This window comes from Eumetopias jubatus, unplaced genomic scaffold (genome assembly GCF_037043125.1).
Source record: "Eumetopias jubatus isolate StellerSeaLion01/CBP00866 unplaced genomic scaffold, mEumJub1_p1.0 scaffold_12, whole genome shotgun sequence".
NCBI lineage: Eukaryota > Metazoa > Chordata > Mammalia > Carnivora > Otariidae > Eumetopias > Eumetopias jubatus.
The window spans coordinates 109132997-109156291 of record NW_028274818.1 but is presented as its reverse complement, the minus strand read 5'-3'; the positions used below and the strand labels follow the sequence as shown (position 1 = coordinate 109156291).

Here is a 23295-nt window from a genome sequence, read left to right as displayed (position 1 = left end):
GGGGCTGAAGAGGGTCTAAAGCATGGAAGGAGGGACACTGGGGGTGCGGCCTTTCACTTCCCACTGAGCCGGGCATCCCGGGAGACCTCGGGTGCATCGGCGTCAGCATGCAGGAGAAGGCTGCGCGCGGAGCTGCCTCCCAGGAATCAACAGGTGGGTCTGCTCCTGCTCGGGTGCCGTCCCATCGTAACGTTAGGGCTTACTGATAAACGCAGGCAGCGAAAGCAGGAGTGAATGCTCAGGAAGTCTGGATCCCGGCCAGGGACTATTCGGAGTGCTCCCAGCCCTGGCCCCACAGGAGCACCTCTGGGAGAGCTTTGCTAAAGGATTCCTGACGGGTGGATACAGCTGCCCGGCTCGCGGGGACGCCACTCTGCCACAGTAGGAGCAAACGCATGGATGGATCTCAAAAATACGTGGGGCAAAAGGAGCCGGGTACAAGTGATTCTACACTGCACGGTTCCGTTTGTAGAAAAGTCTAGAAAATGCAAACCAATGTGTGATGGGAAGCAGATCAATAGTGCCAGGGGCAGGGGGTGGAGGGGAGCCCGAGGGGATGCAATGTTCTGTCTCCTGGTCGCGGCTGGGGTCACGGGGTACAGACACCTGCCCAAACTCATTCAGCTGCACCCTTGAAATGGGGGCGTGTTGCTGTATGTAAATTGCACCTCAGAGGATGAACTCAAAACCTTGACACTTCCACGTCACGTCCACTAGGATGACTACTGTTAAGGCAAATGACCAGTGTTGGTGAGGTCGGGGAGAAACCGGGACCCTTGTGTGTGCTCGGGGGGAAGATGGAATGGTATAGCCGCTGTGCAGATGAGTGTGGCAGTTTAAAAATAAAATCACCACGTGAGCCAGCAATCTCACTGCTGGGTCTCTCCCCGAAAAAACCGGAAGCAGGGACTTGAAGAGGTGCTTGCTCGCCCACGTTCATGGCAGCATGATTCCCGGCAGCCGAGAGGGGGAAGCACCCTGCGCGTCCATCGGTGGATGATGGACAGACACGAGGTGGCCCATCCACACCGCGGAACACCCCTCGGCCTTAACAAGGAAGGACATGCTGATACCTGCTACCACAGGGATGGACCTTGAGAACATGATGCTGAGTGACAAGCCAGAGGCCAAGTGACAGACACTGGATGGCTCCCCTTATGTGAGACCCACAGAGGAGTCAGATCCACAGAGACAGACAGTAAATGGTGGGCACCAGCGGCTGGGGGTGGGGAGTGAGTGTTTAATGGGGACAGAGTTTCAGTTTGGGAAGATGAAAAAGTTCTGGAGATACATGTACTTAATACCCCTGAACTGGACACTTAGATTAAGGTGACCTCCCCGCCTTCCCCCCGGCTGGGCATCTGACATTTGGTTGGTATGGGCAGCCCTGGACGTCCACGATTTAAATACAGACGATGCTGAAGATGATTCTAGTTTGCAGCAGGACTGGGGCTCAGCCCTCTGTGTGCAGGGTGTACGACCATGGTCCCCTTGCCACATCGAGGACATGGAGGCTTGCCCTCCATGATGGGTGGCTTGCCTCTTACCTAAGGGCCTGGAGTGGGCACCCCGAGTCACATCTCCTAACTGACCCTGTGCCCTTCGTCCCGGACCCTCGGTGTGAATGGTGAAGGGGAGGCCAGCGTTCCCTGTTCTGGGACCACGGTGAACGCTGAGAGGGCTGCCATGGCGCGAGGGACCGTGACCCTCCCTCCCCGCGCGCACAGGGCCAGGAGGGAGCGTGGCCCTTCCGTCCGCTCTCCTGTCCCACTGGTGAGGTGCACTCACCTGGCTTGCACATGGTGAACTCCATCGCGCCCCCCGAGTTGAGCAGCTTCTGGACCAGCGCCTTGGCCAGCATGGTGGGTGTGAAGAGGACGGGCCGGCGGCGCTCACAGTGGAAGGCATGCACCAGGCTGTAGGGGATCAGGCTGAGGTTCTTGCTGAGCTCACTCTCGGGGTCCAGCTCTGGGAGGGGACAGGAAAGGGCCAGCGCTGAGACCCTGGCCTGCCCGCCAGGGTGCAGGGCACGGAGGACCTGGGAGCCTTGTTGACCCCATGGAGCCCGCAGGAACCAGGGTGTCCTTTGGCCATCCAGGAGTGTTTACGAGGTGCCCCACGGGCCGGGCCCGGTTCTGGGAGCTGGGGCAATGGCCCTGCCTCCTGGTGCTTGTTTTCAGGTGGTGGTGGCGGGAGGGCTGAGCTCTCCAGGAGGGGGCTGGAGCGGGATGGGCAAGGATGGGTTTTCTGAGGACAGTCAGGGACTGGGGCCAGGGCTCAGAGAAGCAGCCGGGCGAGGAGAGCTGGTGGAGCAAGGGCGGTTGGCGCAGGGGCGCAGGAGAGTGAGGGGCCGGCAGGAGTGGAGGAGGGGCAGGGGTGGGCAGGGCCGGCCAAGAGGGGCTTGGGGCTTATTTCAGAAGCTCTGGGAAGCCACCAGGGCCAGAGGCAGGGAGGGACGTGGCCTCCCTTCTGCCTTTTCAAGCCTCTCTGGCTGGTGTGTGGAAAGCAGAGCAATGCCGGCCCCCGGCAGCTCCAGGAACCGCTGCCCCACAGCCCAGCGGCTTGTCCTTTCCTTTGTCCCCTGACCTGGCCGTCGGACGGCCAGCCTGGAGAGGAGCCCAGGCCCTCTGGCCATCCGTGCCCGGGCCAGCCTGGCCCCGCGAGGACAGCCGGCAAGGCTGGCTCGCCATCAGCAGGGCTTTCCTCAGGGGCCTGTGCAGCCAGCGACCCCTGGCTGGCTTGATAAACGGCCAGAAGCATGCGGTGGGGACAGAAATCAATAAGTGAACACTTTGCAGCAAAGAGCTCCAATTAACACGGGCATCTGGGCTCCAAACAACTACAGCGACCGTTCGTTAGGGGTGAGCCTGGCGGGAGGCCCTCCCCCCGCCTCACCCCCCCCCCCCCCCGCAGTGGGCTGTGCCGTCCAGCCAAGGCCAGACAGGTCCCCTGGCAGATCCTCCCAGGGTGCGACCCCTCTTTTGAGGGAGTGTGGGTGTCCCAGCCACCCTGGTGGGGCCCCAACGGGACCTGCCCAGACCCCCGGCAGCCCTCAGGCCAGCAGGAGGTGGGAGGGGCCAGGCGGTCAGCGCCATACCTTCCTGCTTCTCAGTCAAGAGTTTGGTGGCATCCAGGGAAGTCCGGGCCAGGCTCCCCAGCGGGCTCCCCGAGACAATACGGACTCGCTCGTTGCTATTCATTCTCTTGTACTTGTTCTCAGACCTGCTGACAAACTGGAGGACAGGGGCGGGGGGCGGCGGGCTTTGCTTCTAACCAGACTGAGCTGCCTCCACCTGGGCACGGGCAGACCTCTGCTCAGACCGCAGCTCTGCCCCCGCGGGCCGGGGTCAGTCACTGTCCCCCGTGAAAACAGGAGACACCTAGCAGGCCGAGAGGGTCCTTTAGCTGTTTCAGACATCATTAGCAGGTAAGTAAGCAAACAAAGGCCGATTCTCTCTCCTCCCTAACCAGGCTTGAAGCCTGCCGAGGGGTGGGGTGCAGGTGGGGTGCATGGGGAGTCCCTCCCGGGGAGCCGCGGTTGGAAGGTCCCTGTCTGGGAGCCCCTGCTGGCAGGACGGCTCCACCTCCCATGATGTTGCCCTCCACGACCCCTGCCTCAGTATCCCCAAGTGCTCTGGGGGTGCCTGCTACCTTGTACGATTCAGGATTGAGCCCTGGAGGTTAGAGAGGGATGCCCCAGTGGTGGACACAGAATCTAAATTCCCACCTACTCCCTGGGCTACTTTGATCTCTCCATACCCTCCTGCTGCAGGAAGAAAAATCCAGGGAGCTGAGATCTTGGTCGGGCCCTGTTATTCCCTGGCCCTTGGGTGAGCCACCCAGAGACGCCCAAGGTTTATGACTCTTGCATGACACGTGGGCAGTGAGGTGAGCAGGACCATGTGGTCTCACGTGGTCCTGCCTTCAGGAGTAGCTCAGACTCACGAGGGCTCCTTCCACCTCCCTAAGTATTTTTCTGGTACCTGTCTGCATCCATCTGGTTTCAGGGTCACACCGGTAACCATTTCTCTGGGTTTTCTATGTTTCCACACCAGGATGGAGCACTGGAGTGACACACCAGCTCCTCTGGGGCCTGATTAGCACAGAATCAACACAGGAGTGTCCTCGCGGGACCACACCTTAGCTCTTGTCAGCCCGTGACAGAAGAAAGGGCTGCACAGAATGCTTCCGCATTTATGTGAAATCCCTTCTGAAGATATCACCTACTGTGCTACTCAATGTCCTTGCAAAAGAATTCATGCAAAAAAAAAAAAATCCATTTCAGGGTTAAGTATAAGGGAAAAATTTTTCTGGTCCCAAAGAGCTAAAATGTTTCTGTGGTCAGATAAGATTTAAAGAATCTGTAGCATTTCCCTTCTTTTCCTTGGCTGCCAGGATGCTCAGAGATAAATTTCACACATGATCGGAGGGATGAAACTGACCTAGACACTTACGACGATTGTTTTCTTCTCCTGGTACACTGTTTTTTTATCTATTAATACTTGAATACCTAAGTTATTTAAGTTCTTTTAGCCTTAAGTTCCTCCAATCTTTTATGAAAGAGACGTTGCTTCCAACAGGTGCAGAGACTGTCTACCGACCTGTCACTGTGAGGATGCACTGGGATGGGAAATGTGAGGCACTGCGAGCAGTTGCAAGTGGGGTACAAACACAAAGCACAGTTATCTTGATCAGGTCTTCTCGGCAGCGAGAGGGCAAGCCATAGCAAAACGTGATTGCGAAGAAAAGTCAGGAGGCGCTCTGGGGCGCTTTACCTGAAGGAGCTGGCCAAAAAGGAAACTTGCTCGAGAGAGGCGGGGACTGACTCGGGGGTCACTGGTGGAAAGCGGCTCTTCGGGCTGCAGGGTGTTCTGAAATCAGTTATCAGTCGGTCAGACGCACTGGGCTCGGCGGGACGTCAGAGCCCACGGAGGCCGCCGAGAACCAGGGATGCGTCCTCAAGCCCCCTCGGTGTGAAGGGTGAGAGGGCCAGTCGTGGAACCAAGGCATTCCAGAAGGGGAGCAAGCTTGGCGGGCAAGGGGCGACCCGAGGCTTGTCCTAGCAGAGACCAGAGACAGCAGGGGAAGGGCTGCCTCCCGGCGAGGGGTTGGTCCCCGAGGTCCCTCCTCCTGGAGGGGCTGTGCCATCCCCGAGGAACCAAGTCCCCGTAATCCACTGGGGGACCTACCCGGAGCGCCCTCAGGGTGTGGTGGGTGGTGTCCACCTCCTCTCGGCTGCCCCTGTGCATCAGACGCTGCAGCTTGACCAGGAGGAGTTGCTGGGCTCTGGCGGAGACGGGAGGGGAGGGCAGAACCTCAGGGCCGGGCCTGCCCCTGCGCAGGGGGAGCTCTGGGACCCGGGGGCACCCCAGGGAGGACATGGCGCCCGGGCAGCTCGGCCTGAGTCCCATGGCCAGTGCTGACTGAGGCTAAGTCACTCCTCCGAGCCTTGGGACGTGGGGTCTGCCGATGCTGACCTCACAGCGCTGGCCTGAGCGATCGCCGGAGTCCACAGGTGCTTTACAGACACCTGCCCCGTCTAACCGATGAGCTACCGCTGTATAATTACGTAAGGTTGTCAGGCAGGTGGCCTGTGGCAACGCCAGCCACGACTAGCAAAGGGCCATAAAACCGAGAGCCTGGCATTCCCCGGCGACGACCGAAGGAGGATTTCCCGGGCGTGAGTGAAGCAACAGTACTTAAGGGAGCAATATCCCCGGGCAGGCAGGGGAGGCTTCAGGAGGAGGAGGGAATGGGGGGGCCTCACTGGTCAGCAGGCAACGGCCCCCCTGTGAGCCCCTCTGCTGGGCGGCAGCCCCCTCACCACCACCCACCCCCCCGCCCCGCCTGGCACCGGCTCCAGCCTCACCGGCTGTAGCTGGGTATGGTGCCCGCGTCCAGGTCGTGGTCCGTGAAGGGGTCGACCCGTGCGCACAGCCACTCATGCCTGTCCTGGTACATGGTGTCGCGGACGTGCACAACGTCATCACACTTCAGGGACAGGGAGCAGGCGTCCAGCTGACTGGAGATGTTCAGGTTCAGCCGGATGTAGAAGGAGTCCCCCGAGGTGATCAGGCCCTCCTCCATGTCCTTCAGCAGCTTCCGGTACCCTGTGCAAAGAGGGAAGGTCAAGGAACTGCCAAGAACCTCCAGGCGCAAATTCCCTCCTCGCTGCCCGCAAAGATGCGCCCGCATGGCACGTTCCTCTTAGAGCTCGCGGGGACTCCCCGGTGTCCTGTGTGGGTTTCCCTCTTTGTCTTGGCTGCCCAGGAGCTCACAGCTAAGTTTTGTGCCAAGTTGCAACAAATCTAGGACCTCGGCTACGATCTTCACGCCCTCCACGCGTTCATTTACCCCTTCTCCTGTGTGCACATCTGAGCCGTTCCCAGGCTTTGGCTGTGACGGGTCACTCTGCTGTGGACAGTCTCATACGTGTCTCTGGTGGACATGTGCACTCGATTTTCCTGGCTCTACTCACAGAAGTAGAATCACTAGGTCCTTGATTTTCTATCCACGTAGCTTTCTAGATACCGCCCAAAGGTTTTCCCAAGTGGTGGGACCACGGTGCGTGTTCTTTTAACCTTATTTAACGCCACCGTCCTCTAGAGTATGAGTTTTTACAAATCCCTTTGGAAGGAAACGGGGCATAAGTCGCGAATACAATAAATCCAGCAAACTGAATGTCTGTAACATAAATCCATACTAGAAAGCCCCAAATCAGCTCCGCACGCACAGAGTCGCCTAACACGGTGGAAGCTACAAGAGTCCTAAGAGCCAGGCCCAGTGTGTCCGCGCCACACACACCGGGGGAGGCTTGAACCCACGGGGTTGTCTGATCAATGTTCCCAGAGAAGCAGGGGATTCCTGGTCGGGTCCTTCCCACTGCCCTGGTCAGGGTTAACCCCCATCACTCTCTGAACTCTCTGCCCCCTCAGAGAAAGGCCCTACAGACGGGACCCTGTTAGGCGGGGACCTTTCCTGCCCTGAGTTCTGGATCACATGGCCACAACTCTGGGGACGCTGCCGGCCAGTGGGCAGGGCGCCGCCCACAGACTTTCTGCTGGGCTGGAAAGCCAGGTGGGAAGAGGGGAGGAGCCTGCCCGAGTTGGGAGGAGGGGGAGGGGGAGGAGGCTGCGCCCTGTGTGTGGGGACAGAGCATGGGGATCATCTTCTGCACTGACTGGGCACTGCCGGGAAGGAGTGCAGGCTAGCAAAGCAGCAGTGGGGAGAGGCTAGAGAGAAAGTGGCTATTTATGCTCTGTTGAAACATTCATGAGCCCTAGTGGTTAAAAATAAGATCCAGCTGCAGACATAATCATGCAGGAAAAAACCACCCGGAGGTGAGAATGGGGGCTTAGACTTTGGGAACTGGAAGACAGAGCCTGGTGCTCACTGCCCAGACAGAGGAGCTGTGACCCCAGCCCTGTCCAAGCCTCCACCCCCACGTGGGCCGTCCTGCTGGTCGTGGCCGAGTGCGGGTGAGTGTGGCTTTACCTTCCTGGTTGACCTTGTAGTGCAGTGTGATGGGGCCGCTGCATCTCTGGATGGTCCAGTGCACCTCCTCCTTTGTGCACGTGTCCAACGGGACGCTCTGCCGCTCGCCTTTGATGCAGCCTTCCAGCTAGATATCAGAGACACGCTGTTCTTCGCGGCTCCACGGGCGGGCAGGGCTGCAGGGGTGGGGCCGCCCCGCGCGGGAACAAAAACACCTCTCCCCAGACAGCGACCAACTCAATGTCGCCGAGAGCCAAGGAAGCATCCCACTTAAACTCATTTGCCTCCCCGTGCGATGGCGTGCGTGCACCGGTGTGTGCGCCACCTCCCCTGGCCGCCCCCGGCCCCTCACCAGCAGCAGCTGGTGGCCCTCGCGGAGGCCAGCCTTCTCGGCCAGTGAGCCCGGCTTGACCGTGTGGACGAAGCTCCCTCGCGCGTTACCCCCGAGCAGGGTGAGCTGTGAGATGAGGCTGTCGCCGTTCAGCGTGGTGTGCTGCACCAAGGGCCCGGGACCCCGCACGTGCCCCACGGACGTGACAGATGGCCGGAAGGGCCTGGGTCAGGGAAGGAAACAGTGGTTAGGCAGCTGTGATTAGGACACGCCACGGGGCAGGCCTCTGAGGGCAGGGTCCTCCCCTCTTCCCACCTGGCTTTCCAGCCCAGCAGAAAGTCTCAGGTGGGGCGGGGGCCGGTCGCACATCGAGGGTTGCCCCCTTGCCTCTCTGGGTGGCCCTGGACAAGCCCCTCCCTCTCCAGGCCCGGTCGGGGGCCGGGGGTCGGGGGGTGGGGGGTGCTCTCTGGCTCTGGGACACTATGGTTCCTGGACTCTGATTCTAGAATCCGGGGGAGGTGGATGGTTTTGGGGCAATCTTGGGGGTGACTGGCCTTTACCCTGCCATTCCCACCCCCAGCACTGGCTCCCCCTTCCCGCGACCACTGTACCTTTCTAGAGAGAACTTCCTAAACATGAGGTTGACTTGCTCCAGGTCGTAGGCGTCCAGGCCCTCGGACTGGTGGGAGGAGGAGGAGGAGTGGACGGACGGGGGTCCGAAGGAGCAGCGATCGTGACTGTCATCTGCAAAGGGGCCGGCGCACATGAGGACCCGCAGAGCAGGGAGGACGGCCCCTACTCCTCCCCGCCTGCCTCCCAGGAAATTCTCCCGCTGGGCCCCGGGCCAGGAGGCCTGCAGCCGGTGCTGCGCTGAATGAATCTTCTTCCGGAGAGCCATGCCCCTGCCTCTGAGAACCTTCTTATGGGAAGCCTCACCAGCTACCTGCTTTTTAAGACTCACATTTCTGTACCTGGGAAAGGGGTCTGCACCAGCTCACACCCACTCTGCTTTTGAATTGGGGTCCGTATTTTCATCTCGGGACCACCTTAGGTCTTACCATCTGCCACTTCTAGGCCTGCGGGCTGGGGCAGGGCACGAAGGGCAGAGCCTACCCCGAGGGCAGAAGCCCCCTCTTCCCAACTCAGCGGGACCCCGAGGACTTGGGGGGGAAGACCCCCACTCCCCACTGCCCAGGCGCTGGGATGGAGGAGGTGCAAACCCGGCTCTGGGCTGATAACAAGGCTTCTCTGCAACGGGAATTTGTCCTGACGCTGCAGAATGCCTTGGATGGCTGCCCAGAATTCTCTTTTGAGCTCTCCCCTTTCCAAAACTCCTTTAATTCTTCTCATGACCCAGCCTCTATTAGGTGCTAACCTCTCTTTAACACTTGAAAGCTCCTGATAGTCCCCAATTAGGGAGAGCTGCTAATCCTTCATCGTATCTGCCGGCAGCCTGAGCCGCTGAGGGTGCAGGCAGGGTCGGGGAAGCCTGGGAATGAGAAGGCTGGCAGGCCCCACCTGCGGGAGTCTGGGCCAGCCCCCGTGCTTCCAGCTGAGGAGGAGCAGGGGCCACCGGAGGCACGGGGTCATCTCCCGGAGGCCTCTGAAGGAGGCCCTTCCCGGCCCTCTGTCTTCTGCCCACCCAGGCAGGGGCTCGGGGTTGGTACATCACAGCTATACCACCTGGGTGTCGGCCAGTGCAAGGACCCGGGGCCCTGAGTCTTTGTGTCCCGGGCCCCAGGCGTGGTGAGGTGTGGGGGCTCCATGTGTGCTGGGCTGAACCGGACCCCCCCCCGATTGTAAGGGGCCGCGGCTGCCCTCATTCCCGGCTCTCTGCACAGCTCGTTCTGGGCCCAGGGAGCATCCCCTCCGTCACACTGGCTCTGCCGTGGGGCTGGTGTAGGACGGCTGCCTACCCTCGGTCTCCCCAGGGCTCGTCTGCCCCACACCTCCAGTCTCGGGGGGGGGACGGACTCTTTCTGCCCTCTCGACATCCACACCGCACACGTTTCCTGAGGACCTGAGGCGCAGGGCTCTGCCCCGAGCTGGAGGGTCAGGGGCGTGGGTGACGTGGTCATGCTCCTGCCGGACGGCAGGTGACCACCACACCGGTATGCCTCTGGGAACCACCGGGTACCTACCGTCAAAGTCCAAGACATCGAACCCGCCACTGTCATTGTCTTCCTCGACTGTGCTGCAAGACACAAGGGGGTGGGGTGGGGATGGGGGAGTGTCTGTGAGCGTGGGAGCTCTCCAGGCCGTGTGCAGTGGCTGACGGTGGGGGAAGATTCTGGAACATTCCGGCTTTCCGAGAGGCCTTGCCTTGCAGAGGGCAGCATGGGCTGGGGGGAAGGTGGATGGAGGGCTGGACAAGGCTGGGTGCTCCGCTGGAGGACAGGGTGTCCCAGGTGGCCGGTGTGAGGAGGCTCACAAAGGGCTGGTCAGCAGCGTCCCCGACAGCCCCACCGGCTACTTCCCACTCACTCGCTTCCTGACCCAGGGGACTGAGCATCCACTTGAGCTCAGGCTGCCTCGTGGGATGGGCCTACACAGCTGAGCATGCCCTTCACACAGGACGGGATGTGCTCCCCAAGTTCCAAGTTCCCCATGAGGGGTTCTTGCTGTAGAGCAACGAGGCCCACAGCAGGCCGTGGGCAGGTCGGAGATGTGGATCCCACCCTGCAGGCCACTAGGTGCCACCAGCCCTTCTGGAAGCTCCCAAGGGATCCCTTATGCCGAGGGTGAGATGCCTGACGTCCAGCTGAATTCAGTAGCATCTGAATGCCCAGGGAATTCCTCCACTGTGGTTTTCCCAGTTGGGGATGCAGACGGTTTCCCAGAGATGAGGACGGGGGAGGGGAAGCAGGAATGGGGAGGCTCTTCCTGGGGTCTACCACTCTTGGGCAGAAAAAAACTGATTTCCGGGCAGCGGGGGGCAAACCGACGGAGGCGTCGACATTTAGTAGCTAGCCACACGCCTTCTCTGAGCCTCGGCCTCATCGGTAAAGTGGGCAGCATCCTGCCTACCTTTCAAGGCTGGCGCAAGGCTGAGTGAGCGGTTGCGGAGGGGCCCGGGGGGCACCCTCCTGCCTCCTCTGGCCACCCACCTGCGGTGAGGCGCGTCTTCCTTGTAGCGCCTGAGGATAGAGTCGTTTCCGGGGGGCTCGGCCGTGATGGACATGATGCTGGAGCGGCTTCGGTGGGGTTGCTTTGAAACACAGACGGATGACACAGATGCACTATGGGGAGCCGGGTATTTACACGCCCGTGCCTCCGCGGGCATAACTATTACAGACAAGGGGGCTAAATTCAACGCCGATGCGTCCCCGTCCCCGAGGCGGCCAGGGAAAGCTGGTTCTCAGCAGCCACCTTGGCCAGAGAAGGCTTGCGCTCGGCCTGGGGCAGCTTAGGGCAGCCGCTGAGCACTGAGCTTGGCGCACATCTGCTTGCACATCTGCTTGCCTTGGGCGGGGGCAGGGAAGATGCAGGCAGGAGTCCGCGGAGGCTGGGGGAGATGGGGGGGGGGCAGGGTGGTGCCTTGTACCCTGCACAGGCTGAGCTCCATGGCCCCCCGGCTGCGCCGGCCTTGGGCACCTACTCTGGATGAGAGGAAGACCCGGGGGGCCTGGTGGTGGTGGCCGTTGTGACAAATGTCCCGCAGGCCACACGGCTGCTGGAGAACGACCCTTTGAAAGAAGGCCTGCTGGCTCCTGGCAAGGGCTGCCTTAAATAAGAGCCTCGGATTTCGCCCCCCAGAGCTGCAAGCAGACAGGAGCTGTTCCTTATCAAACCCCTGCAGCCCCCAGGGCCTGATTTTGGAAGCAGGGCCTGATTTTGGAAGCCGCGCTGACAAGCTTCCCAGGGCTTCGCCTCTGGGGTTAGAATCTCTAATCCCATGCCTTCTGCTGTCTGCCTGAGGGGAGGGACGCTGGATCCAGGGGCTGGGGCCCCGCAGGGGAGGGGGCGGGTGGGGGGGCGGGCTGGGGAAGGGAGGCGCAGGGCCTGAAGTCGCTGTAGAATTTTCAGCGGCTGCCTGTGTGGTTCCCTATGGCTCCTCAGAGGCCCATCTCTTCCCTCCCACCGAGTGTTAAATTGGGAAAGAAGGCCGCGAGAAGGTGTAAATATGCGGTGAGCCAGTGGAAACATCTTTAAATAAACATAAGGAGGGTCTGGGCTGCAAGCCCCCCGGAGTGATGCTGCTCACAGGCCTGCGCGGAGTGCAAAGCAAGGGGGCAGGCCTGCAGAGGCCGATGGAGGGGCGGGGGCTGCTGGTGGGTTCTGAGCCAGAAGGGGGCGTGCTGGGGACCCCGCTTACCATCTTGGAGAAGGAGTTGGTGATGGGCAGGGATCTGGAGGAGCTGGGGCTGGCGTCCGTGCCTTCTTCTTCATGGCCTCGCCCTGTCCTCGCGGAGACAGGAAGCAGAGGGGAAAGGCAGGCAAGAGGGCACTGAGAGCCCCCGCGGGCACCGAGCGCCCGGGGGCTGTCCTGCCTGGGTGGCCTCCTCCCTCCTCCCGTTCCCCCAGCCGTGGGCTCGCAGGAGGGAGTCTGGTCTTGCACACCAGCGCGTCCTGCCGTGGCCAGGCCCAGGGCAACCTCAGGAGAGGCGGGACGATGTCTTGTGTCTCTGAGGACTCAGGCGGGGGCCCCACCTGGCGCTCTGTGGGACAGCAGGGATGGGCGCGTGCGTCTTGTAGAGCGGAGACGTCCCCGCCCAGGGACCCCATCCCACCGTCTCCACTGGACAGGCCGACTGGAGACAGGGGCCGGTTGGGGCAGAGTCTGTCGCCTCCCCAGTAAGCCCCACCCCAGGGGCCCCTCCGGCTCCTTCAGGGGCTGTCTCTGGGGTTTTGTGCGCACTTCTCAGCCCTTGCCTTGCTGTGCAGGAGAGCCGGCTCTCCCACCTGTCCACTGCCCCCCATAGCTTGTGCGTGAACAGTCCGACACCTGCACACATCACCCTAGCCAGTGGCAAAGGCTTGTGGAGGGTCCAGAAGCTCTGTCATCCTGCTCTCCCCCCCGTCCCTCTTCTTGGGGCAAACACTTCTCCCACAGGCCTCAGGCCCTTTACACCTCCCTTCTGATAAAGAAAGTTCTAGAGGTACTTGATCTGGCAATGAGAGGGGTGGATGGACCCCCACCTCCGGGCTCCTCCAGGTCTTGCTCTGGACTCCTCCTTCCCCTGCCCCCCACAGACCGGGGAGGGGTGCACATCCTCAGCACGGAGCTCCTGCCCTGTGACCTGGAGCCTTGCTCCCAGCATTCCCCCGCTCTGAGCTCTGAAACGGCAGCACGCCAGGCTCCTCCACCCTGCCCCTGCGCCCTGTTCTGTCCTGAACGGCCTTCCAGAGACTGTGTCTTCTTGACGGATCTTTCTCCAACCCTCCTCCATCCACTCTTCCTTGGTGTCCACAGCCACCTTCTCCGTCCTCACTCTGACACAGGGCTCCAGAGCGTCCGTGTGGGCCTAGGGGCACCTGGCACACAGTAGGTGCTTGATTTCCTCACTAGCCAACTGTCCCCTGAGAGTCACAGTGAGAACTAGTGACGGGTTCTGAAGACGCCGTGTCTTGGAGAACCAGGGGCTCACAGCTGGACCCAGACCATCCGGCCGAAAGCCTGGAAGGACGGTCGAGCCCGCCTCCTGCTGACAAGCCGTGAGCAGAAGCGCCAAGTCCGGCTGTGGTATATCTGGGGCCCAGGGCCGACCTCAGTGTGTGTGCGAGCTGCACGTGTGTGCGCGTGTGTGTGTGCCCCAGACGGCACGTTTCTACTTCGTAGCTCCTGCCCTGTCCCCTGACAAGGAGTGTTAACTACCATCAGACGCGCCTCCACCCGGGGCCCCCAGGCCTGTCCCAGGTTGAACGCACGGGACTGATCATCACAATGGGAAAAAAAGGGCCGGGAGAGAGGCAGACGGACAGACAGACAGGAGCGGGGTCTGGGCGTGCACCAACCTTGGAAATCTGAGGTTCGCTTCAGGCTGATGGGGGATTTGGCTCTCTGCAGCTGCAAGACAGAGGGGAAAGCAACGGTCTGACATCAGACAAGGCCCGAGACTCGTGGCAGCGGAGGCAGGGAATAAACGGAGGAAGCCCGTGTGGCCCCAGGAGCCCCGACGGCGTGTGATGCCCGCACCCCGGGCTGCATGGCATCGGCTGGCACGGTGCCCCCCCACCCCCGTCCCGGGAGGTGGCACCACGTGGTTCAGCTGGTACCAGAGCCGAGAGCGGCGGCCGGGGAAGGCGCGCGTGCGGGCGTGAGGCCCAGCACAACCGGGTACACGACACAGGGGAATTTTCCGGAAAGCACAAGGTGCTGGTGCTTCCTGGGGGGCCCACCCTGCGCTGCCCGGTCCCCCTCACGCGAGATGATCTCCCGCACTCATTGCTCCTGAAGAGGGAGCCACGGACGGCCCTGGACACTGAGCGGAGTGGACAGGTTTGCCACTCTAACTCCAGCCCCCCGCCCCCCGCAGGCCTCCCCCAAGCCATTAACGTCAATGAACACGGGATAGACGCTCAATACCTATGTGCTGAATAAACGAATGAATTTCGAAACGCTTACTTCATTTTCTCTCTAACTTGAGCTATGCGGAGGGAGGATGTGTGGAAGCAAACGGGGAGAAAGCTGGGGCTGGCAGGATTCCCATCGGTGAGGCCGGCAAGGCCGAGTCCCGTCCAGCAGTGGCCCCACGGCTGCCCGTCCGCACCAGTACCTGGATGCCCTTCAGGTTCATCCTGCGCTTGGGCGGGTGGTAGGGCAGGAAGTATCTGCTGTCTTCTGGGGACTCCTCCGATGTAGACGAGTCGTCAGCTTCCTGCCCGTTGGTCCTGGGGCTGGCATCCCCAAAATTCTGAGAGATGGCCACCGGCAGGTTCCTGGGCAGACTCTGGGGCAGAGAGAGGCCAGCGCCAGTGATGCGGCGGGACGAGCAGCCCCTGTCGGCGGGCGGCCCTCCCTGGGGCCCCAGCTTCGAACTCAGGACGGCCTGCGCATCTCCCGGGTCCCCGCATCGCCCCCCCCCCCCCCGGCCACGAGGCCCAGGCTCGTCGTTCTGGCCCCACTCGCTTCTCGTCACCAGCCTCCGGTCCCCGTCTCCCCCCGCTTTGTGGTGTTCGCGGCAGTAAAGCGATGGCCCCTGGGGTCTGACGGGCTGCCTTCACGTCCCGAGGGGCAGCCCTGGGCCTGAGCTGCAAACACAGAACCTAACAGAGCAGCTCGGGCCTCGTACTGGTGCTTTCTAGCCACTGCCTGGGGCCCAGCTGCAGGGGCAGCCGGTAACTTCCAGTTGCCCAACCACACAACCTTCCTGCTGCTGCCCTCCAACGCAAACTCTCGGCCTTACTTCCCTGCACAAAACGCGTCGAGGTCCCAGAAAAACAACGAAGGGCCTCAGCCCACAAGCCGACTCTGTTATCTGCTGCCACGCCTCCCGGCGCATCACCTGCCCGTCCTGTCACCCGCCCGCCTGTCACCTGCCCGTCCCTGCCTCCCCCGACGGACGGCGGAACCGCCCAGAACTGCTTGTGATTCACAACACTGTATCGAAACACGTTCCTGGACTGACCCCTGGCACTAGATTTGGGTCCGCTGAGGGTCTCGCCCCAGGTTCCCCAGGCCACTGGCCAGGGGTGCCCCCAGCTGCTAGGGTCCGGGCTCCTTCCTTGGTGCATGAGGACCATAATGGTCTGTTCGATGGCAGTGTCCACTCAACCCTGAGTCCCCGGGGCCCTGCGGTGACATGAACTCCGAGCATCGTACCGTCCGTAAAGGACAGTGTCCTCACAGGCACCAGGGGCTTCAGTGGGCGCGGGGCGTCTGACGCCCAGTGACCGTCCACATGGTGGTGGCAACGGGAGGCTAGCAGGCAGCTGCGGTCAACTGAGAAGGAGCTGAGGCTACCCGGTGAAGTCACTTGTCTAGCAAGTGGCCATGACAGGGTTTTACCCTGCATTTTCCAAGTTCAAAATTCACAGTGTGTACTGAGTGGTGTGCCATGCAGGAGGGTCAAGGACAGGGGTTATTCTGGGAGGGGCCGCGGCGTGGGGAGGCACCTGGCTGCAGGCGCCCGGGGCCACGTCCAGCCCGGCCCGGCCCGGCCCGGCCCGCCCCACCTGGTCCAGGCCGCTGCTGTCCTTGGAGAGGCGCCGGAGCTTGCTCTCCAGGTTGACGATGCAGGCTTCCCGCCGGACCATCTCAATCCTCATTTCGTCATTTTTCTCCTCCAGCTCTCGGATCTGCTTCCTGTACTTGTCCTTTTCGATTAAGCACTGTGAGTACTGGGTCTGCGCTTCGTCCCGGGAATGGAAGGCCTACCGGGGGTGAGAGGGGGGAGCGGGGAGGGCAGGGCCACTTTGGTTCTTCACCCCGACCCAACCAAATCAGACCCGGGACGCGCTCTTCGTCTGGACACCTGCTTCCCAGCCCCGGGGCTCTTTTCTTAACCCCAACTCTTGGGCGTTTAAGTCGCTCCCTTCCCCGACAGTCCGCATCACAGTTGCCATGTGTCCTGCCCTGGCTGGAGCCGGGCACTGTGCTGAGAGCCCCGGGGCAGTATCTCTCGGAGCCCGCACCCCGCCCCTAGCAGGTGGTGTTGTCTTATTACTCCCATATCACAGACGAGGACACGGAGGTGTCCACGGGGCGGAGCCGGCTGCAGCCACACACCTGATGAGTGACCGAGCCTGAACGTGGCTGTCTGACTCTGGGGACCGCGCGCCGTCGTGGGGCCTGCTGGAGCCCGGCTCAGGCCCCCACGGTATGCGGGTGCCTGCCGTACCTGGTCCCGCTCGCGCTCCACCTCCTCCAGCTGCAGCATGACCGTGTTCATGCGGTGTTTGTACATCTCACAGTCCTTGCCCAGCGTCGAGCACTTGAGCTCCAGGTCCTCCTTCTCCTCCAGGTACTGCAAGCAACGGGGAGAGATCAGGGCCCGGGGCCAGCGATTTCCCAGCCGAGCGTCCCTGCTGGCCTGTCCCTCCCCGAGGGTCAGCTCTCTGGAGAGCAGGGCCGCAGCTGTAGGACAGTCAGCCAGCTGAGATTTGCTTCATACCTACTGTGTGCAAGGGAATGTGGAGGGGGGACAGCACGCTGTGTGCCCTCACATGGGCTGTGGTCAGGAGAGGGAAGGCAGGTGCTGCGGTGGTACAGTAATTCACAAATCACAGCAAGGGGCTCATGCTGGCACCGAAACCTAGTCCCCAGAAGAGAGTGGGGGCTGGGGAGCTCTTGCAAATGCACGTTGGTGTACTGGCCAGGAGTGGGGGGCGCAGGATGCTGCTGTGGGGCGCTCCCACCTTGTCCCGCAGCTCCTCTGCCTGGCGGACCTCCTCCTGCAGGTTGTAGATCTTGTTGACAAGCTCCTGCCGGTCCTCCAGAGCCTCCTTGCGGTCATGCTCCAGGATGTCCAGGATGGCCTTGTCCGAGTCCGGCAGGCTGCGCTTTCCGGCCTGGGCGGGTGGGTGGGAAGGTTTGACCATGCTGGGGGCGGGGCGGGGAGCCAGGGGCACCCGGGAGGCCGGCGGGGGGACAACAGAGCCAGCGACAGACACTGGGAGAGCAGGTTTTGTGCTAGGGAAGCAGAGAAAGAGTCCCTGCCTCTTGGGGTCCTTAAGCAGCTTATTATTTAAGAATTTTATCACCTGGAAAGAAGCATAAAACCTGCTTCTGCCCAGGAACATCCCAATGCCTATTGTTCTGCTCTAGCTCTTATCAGAGCCGAGAAAACCAGTTCCTGCTTCTCCAAACACTTCATAGGTGCCAACAAAGAGAGGACTGCTCTGCCGCCCAGATGCATCCCCTGAAATATCAATTAACCTGCTTCGATTAACCGGGATTCATTCTCTGCTCCAAATCCGCACCTTAAACACCAGGCAGCCAATCCTGGGGGAATAATTCTATAATTCTGGAGGAAGGGGAGGGGAAGCCTTCTTTCTTTCCCTGTAGATGTGTTTGGGGGATGTTACTTCTCAGCTACTTCCTCCTTCATACCCGAAAATGAGTCTGCGATGAGAAATGTGGGGAGGCACTAGACGTTTTAACAAATCACGCAGAGCTGAGAGGTGCACTTCTTGGGATCTTTAAGGGGAAGTTGGTCTCCCGGCCGTCCCTGTCTCACAGAGCCCGGGGCAGGGGCTCCGTGAGATCACAAGTGTCATCTCACATGACGTCACGTCTCTGACGAGCGGGTAGTGTGGCGGCCCCCACCTTACCGAGCGTGGACACGAAGGACACCCAGGGATGACGTGGATTGCCGGGGGCCCCGCGGTCAGCAAGGGGGATGCACTCCCAGGCCAGGGTCTGCCCCTTCCATCCGCTGCCCTGCCCCAGCCCGCACCTGGATGATGGACTGCAGCTCCTGGATTTTGGTCTTTAGCATCTCATTCTCCCGCTCCAGCTCCAGGACTTGCTCCCTCTTGGGCCGATTCTCAATATCATTCTTGAGCTTCAGAGACTGGTTCCTCTCCAGCTTGCACTCCTCCTCCATTTTATTCAGCCGATGCTTTAGTTGGTCAATCTGAAACGCCCAAGGGTGCATTTGGCAGGCAACACTTGGGAGAGGCAATGCTCCCCCAGATGCCCAGCGGACTTGCCGCGTAACCTGTGTGATGCCCACCCCCCTTCTTCCAGTGAGCCACGGAGAAGGGCTCAAAGAAACCTTATGTCATAAAACAAAGTGCCACCTTGTTGATGAAGAGCTCCTGATTTGTTAATTTAGGAACATTCTGAAAGGGGCTATCTGTCCCTTAGAGAACTTGGGGGACTCCCCTCACGAACCCATGTTATCACAGGGAGTGAGGCGGCCACGGGCTCTGGGTTCTGGGCCCCACGCCCTGACTTTATCCCAGAGCAACTGGCACAGGTTTGTCCTTGGTGGGTTTCCCACAAAATTCTATTCAGACAAACGGCACTACTGTGAAAAGGACAGTGTGAGGCCTTCTGGGTTCACGGCATCTCTGGCCTAAAGGACCCACGCTTAGGGCTGGAAGAGTGGCTTCCTGGAGGAGGCGGTTACCACATCTGGAAATGTGACAAGTGGAGATCTGCGGAGCTCTGCCCTGGCGAGGTGAGTGTCAGGAAGGGGGCCCAAGAGAAGACTTTGTAGCCCTTTGTGACTGTCTGCTTCTCCAAACTGATCGACCTTACAGAACACGCACATCAAGCGTGTCTTCAACAGCTGCAGGAAAGGGAGGCACCAAAGGGGCGAGCGCCCTTTTACAAATCTAGGTTTACGGGGAGAATACTGCAAGGTACCTGGCAGGCAGAGGGTGGTGACTTTAGCAAGGAAAGCACTGAGCCCCCGTGGAAGGGGAGGAAGGAAGAGGTATACAGGGAAGCAGCCTGGGGCTCAGAAATGACCTAGGGACTCAGCTGGCCAGATGTTCTTTCAAGTTCTAGACATGCGTCCCACTATTCCGATATCACCAGGGAAATATAACGTAGGACAAAGTCCTAGGAGAGAAATTTCTAAGTCGCTGTCACAGGCTAACATCTCCAAATCCCAGCTACAGCAGCATAGAAACCTCTCCTCCTGGTCATGCCAAAAAAAAAAAAAAAAAAAATCCTCTTCGGCATCTTAGAAGGTCAGCCCAGGTGCCCGGTCCTGGGTCCAGATCCCCTGTCCCATCCAAGGGGGCACGGAGTGCCGGCACTGTGGGGTGCTTACTGGGTCAGCCACTTTGCCAAAGACATGGGCTGTGGCTCAGCAACCCTGGGGTACAGGAATGATTTTACACGATTGCCATGTATAAGTGAGGAAAACAGGCCAAAAGCCAAGTAAGCAGTAAAGCCAGAAGCCCGAGTCAGATTCAAACTCAAATGTACAGGCTTTAAAAGCCCGTGCTCTTGACAGAAACCCTCTACTGCCCGCCATGCCACTGACTCAAGTCACCTGAATTCCAGTGGATTGTTTACTGATCTGTCTGCTCCACCTAAATTGTAAGTGATCTGAGCAGAAATCAGGTTATTTATCCCCATGTCCCCCACCGTGCTTAGCACTGTGCCTTACACATGGCAGGTGCTTAATAAATATTCCGAGTCTATTTTCCACCCAGCAACCAGAGTAATCCTTCTAGATATAAATCAGTTGTCACTCTCCAGCTCTCAATCCTTCAGTGGCTTCCCACCACAACTGGAATAAATTCCAGAGTTCTTACCCTGCCCTTACAATCTGGACCTTGGCCATCTCCCTGTGCCACGTGCTCAGTTGGCTCCAGCCCCACTGGCTCTCTTGATGGTCAGAAACACCAAGCATGCCCCCTACTTGGGCCCTTCATTTGCTCTTTGCTCTTCCCCTGAGCCTTGCATGGCTGGCTCCCTCCCGTCTTCCCTGTGTCCCCTTCTCAGACACCCTTCCTGACCATCCTGTTTAAAAATCGCTTCCCGGGCGCCTGGGTGGCTCAGTTGGTTAAGCGACTGCCTTCGGCTCGGGTCATGATCCTGGAGTCCCGGGATCCAGTCCCGCATCGGGCTCCCTGCTCGGCGGGGAGCCTGCTTCTCCCTCTGACCCTCTCCCCTCTCGTGCTCTCTATCTCTCATTCTCTCTCTCTCTCAAATAAATAAATCTTTAAAAAAAAAAAAGTCGCTTCCCTCACTCACTATCCTTATACTCTTTCCTTCCCTCTTCTTAATAGCACTTATTATTACCAGGTGTTTATGTATTTGTTTGCTGATTAGAATGTGAGCTCTGTGACAGCAGAGCCTTGGTCTTGAGTTATGCATCCCTGGAAAAGAGCCTGGTGCATGGTGGCCCTCAATAAATAAAAAGGATGGATGAGTTAAGCAAATTCACTTCCCCTTCTCCATTTTGGAGGTAAACTCATCAATGACATGAATCACTTGGCTGGCGGATCGTTCATTGATAAGTACACTGACTGTCCCACAGTGCCCTGCTGAGCTTTGTGGGATACAGCTGGGAAGGGCAGGGTCCCGGCCTCAAAAACCTCAGTCTCCACGGAGCAAGTGCTGGGTCCGTCTCCTCGCTGAATTTCCTGAGGGTCACTCAAGGTCTCGGTGTCCACATTCCCCCTCACCGGGCTTTGCCGAGGGGCTATGTGCGCATGCCTGCACACGCACCTGGTGGTTGGGGCGGAGGTGGGGCGGAGGCGGGGCGGGGTAGGAGGGGGTGGGCTGAGCATGTGGCGGGAAGCCCCCCCTGGGTCCGTGTGCGCACGTCTGCACATGCGCATGGTGGCCCTGGGCCCTCGGCTGTCACGCTAAGCCTCCCCGGGTTGTTGTGTTCATGCGCATGGTGGATCTAGGTGCCCCCCAAAGCGCGGCATGCCCCACTCCCCCTCCCCTAGCTGAGCGAGAAGCTCTGGGGGCCCACGTGCGCCTGTGTGCACCTGCCCACGCGGCCCCGCCCCGCCCCGCCCGCGCGTGCTGCTCACCTCGAGCTGGAGGTCTCGGCTCCTCATGACCGCCATGTTCTTTTCCTCACTGAGCTGGGCGTAGCGCATGGCCAAGTTGTAGTTGTCGTCCTTCACCTTGACCAGCTCGTCGTTGTAGCCGTCACGCTCCTCCTTCATCTTGTAGTACCGCTCCTGGAAGGTCAGCAGCTCCACTCGAGTCAGGGTGAGCTGCTTCTTCTCGTCCTCCAGCTGCCGCGACTTGGCCAGGAGCTCGCACCGCTGTAGGTCCTTGGCCTTCATCTGCTGCTGCAGCTTGATGACCTCGTTCATGAGGAAGTGCGTGAGGCCTTCGTGGCCCTCCTCCACTGTGGAGAGGGGGCGCTCGTCAGGCCGGGGGGGGGGCCAAGGGGGCCCCAGGTGTGCGGTGGGGGTCAGGCCTTCGCTCGCTCACTCGCGTACACACCAGCACTGCACCGAGCTCTTGAGGCCCTGGGCGCTCAGAGTGGGCAGGACAGCCTTGGTCCTGGTAGAGCTTACAGTCTCCGAAGGGAGACAGCCGGTAAAACAGCGGATGATCACGCACCAGGAGAACTACAGATAGAGAGGATGTTGCAAAGTAAAGGCGCAGGGGCTGTGAAGGTGGGCAGCGGGGGCCAGATCCGGCCTGGCCGGCGGCCCGGTTGCAAGGCTCCTGATAGTTGAGCTGAAACGTCGAGGAGGGAAAGCACGTCCTGGGAAGGTGGAAAAACATTGCCGAAGCCCTACAGGGAGGAAGGGGGGACTTGGCACGTTTCAGAAACTGAAGGAAGACCAAAGTGGCTGGAGTCCGGAGAGGCAGAGAGGCGGAAGGGGGAGGCTGGGAGCCGGAGCAGGGGCTGGACCATATAGGGTTCTTGTGGGCTCCGTTAAAGACATGGGTGTTTAGTTGGATGCGGTGGAAAACCACCAAAGGTTTTCAGCAAGGAGGGCAACATGAGGGGTGGAGAAAGCATGGAGCAGAGCAGGACTGGATGTAGAGTGGATGGGGTTGGAGGAGTCTGGCCTGGGGTAGTGGTGGAGGTGCAGAGAAGGGTGATTCAGGAATATTTAGGGAGGAAAGTTGCCAGGAGGTTACCGAGGGCTCTGGCTCAGGGTTGCTGGCAAGACAATAGGCAAGGCAAGCACAGGATCCGGAGGGCAGCAGGAATTTCTGCCCGGCCCCACCAACATTCCTGGAGGATGTTCCACAAACACCCACTTCTCTTGGCTCCGACTCTGGTCTGTCTCTGTCACCTACCTTTCTTTGATCGGCAGGCAGAAATGAGTGATTGACAGCCCACAAGTGCCACAGGATCACTCTCCTAACGTCATCGATTCATAGCTTTGGAACTGTCCCCTCAACGGACACACACACACACACACACACACACACACACACACACACACACACTCCGGCCAGAGTTCAAAGGCTCCTGATGGCAAAGCCACTTACCCACAATGGTAGAGAATCTCCGGGTAGGCTCCTTTCCAGTCACCAGTTTGTACAGTTCCGGGTAGTAAAATTCCAGGCTCTCCAAGAAGACCACGTAGCCCCTTTGGCCCTTGGTATGTAGAATGTCCAACAGTCGGCCTAGCGGAACGGAAATCACCCGGTGAGAAGAAGAGTGCCCTTCTGATCGGATGCAAGTCTCCATGTCCAGCCTTACCCTGGACTCCTATCCCTCAATAAACTCTAAGAAATCAGTCTCACCACACTCTTTTCACTCGAGAGTGGTATGTGGGAGTCCAGATACTATAAATCAAAGTGCCAGGCCCTCAACAGGGATTCGGTGGCTGTTAGTTTTCCTTTCTCTAAGAAATTGGTAGAACCAGGATAAATGGAATTGCAGTTATGGGAGACCAACAGTTTCAAAGAGCCTCCCAGTTGACCGGCACAGAAATTAACCATACAGGCACCAGCTCTTCTGTGATTGAAGGAGGCTGGAAGTACAAAGCAATTACAGAGTAATGCATGGCTCTCTGAGACTCGGGGCAGGAAGACAAATCTTCGGGTGGAGAGCTAGGAAAAGTCATGGGAAGCAGGCACAGCTCCATAATCTTTGGGTATCTCATAGTCCAGAAACATCTTTAACCTAAATGTA

At 59.8% G+C, this 23295-nt stretch overlaps 1 protein-coding gene across 1 annotated transcript in view; it reads right to left on the bottom strand.

The window, feature by feature from the left end:
* CARD11 (caspase recruitment domain family member 11) overlaps window positions 1–23295 on the bottom strand; it is a 107898-nt gene that overhangs the window by 6380 nt on the left and 78223 nt on the right. The window contains exons 4-22 of the mRNA XM_028091837.2: window positions 22647–22784; window positions 21215–21540; window positions 18163–18342; window positions 17123–17275; window positions 16606–16731; window positions 15941–16138; window positions 14542–14715; window positions 13781–13832; window positions 12141–12223; window positions 10933–11033; window positions 9967–10019; window positions 8437–8569; window positions 7847–8048; window positions 7495–7621; window positions 5870–6110; window positions 5190–5286; window positions 4776–4871; window positions 3098–3233; window positions 1789–1968 (exon numbers count right to left, since the gene is read on the bottom strand). Coding sequence (XP_027947638.1) covers window positions 1789–1968; window positions 3098–3233; window positions 4776–4871; window positions 5190–5286; window positions 5870–6110; window positions 7495–7621; window positions 7847–8048; window positions 8437–8569; window positions 9967–10019; window positions 10933–11033; window positions 12141–12223; window positions 13781–13832; window positions 14542–14715; window positions 15941–16138; window positions 16606–16731; window positions 17123–17275; window positions 18163–18342; window positions 21215–21540; window positions 22647–22784 — 2796 coding nt within the window. The remainder of the gene's footprint in view (window positions 1–1788; window positions 1969–3097; window positions 3234–4775; window positions 4872–5189; window positions 5287–5869; window positions 6111–7494; window positions 7622–7846; window positions 8049–8436; window positions 8570–9966; window positions 10020–10932; window positions 11034–12140; window positions 12224–13780; window positions 13833–14541; window positions 14716–15940; window positions 16139–16605; window positions 16732–17122; window positions 17276–18162; window positions 18343–21214; window positions 21541–22646; window positions 22785–23295) is intronic.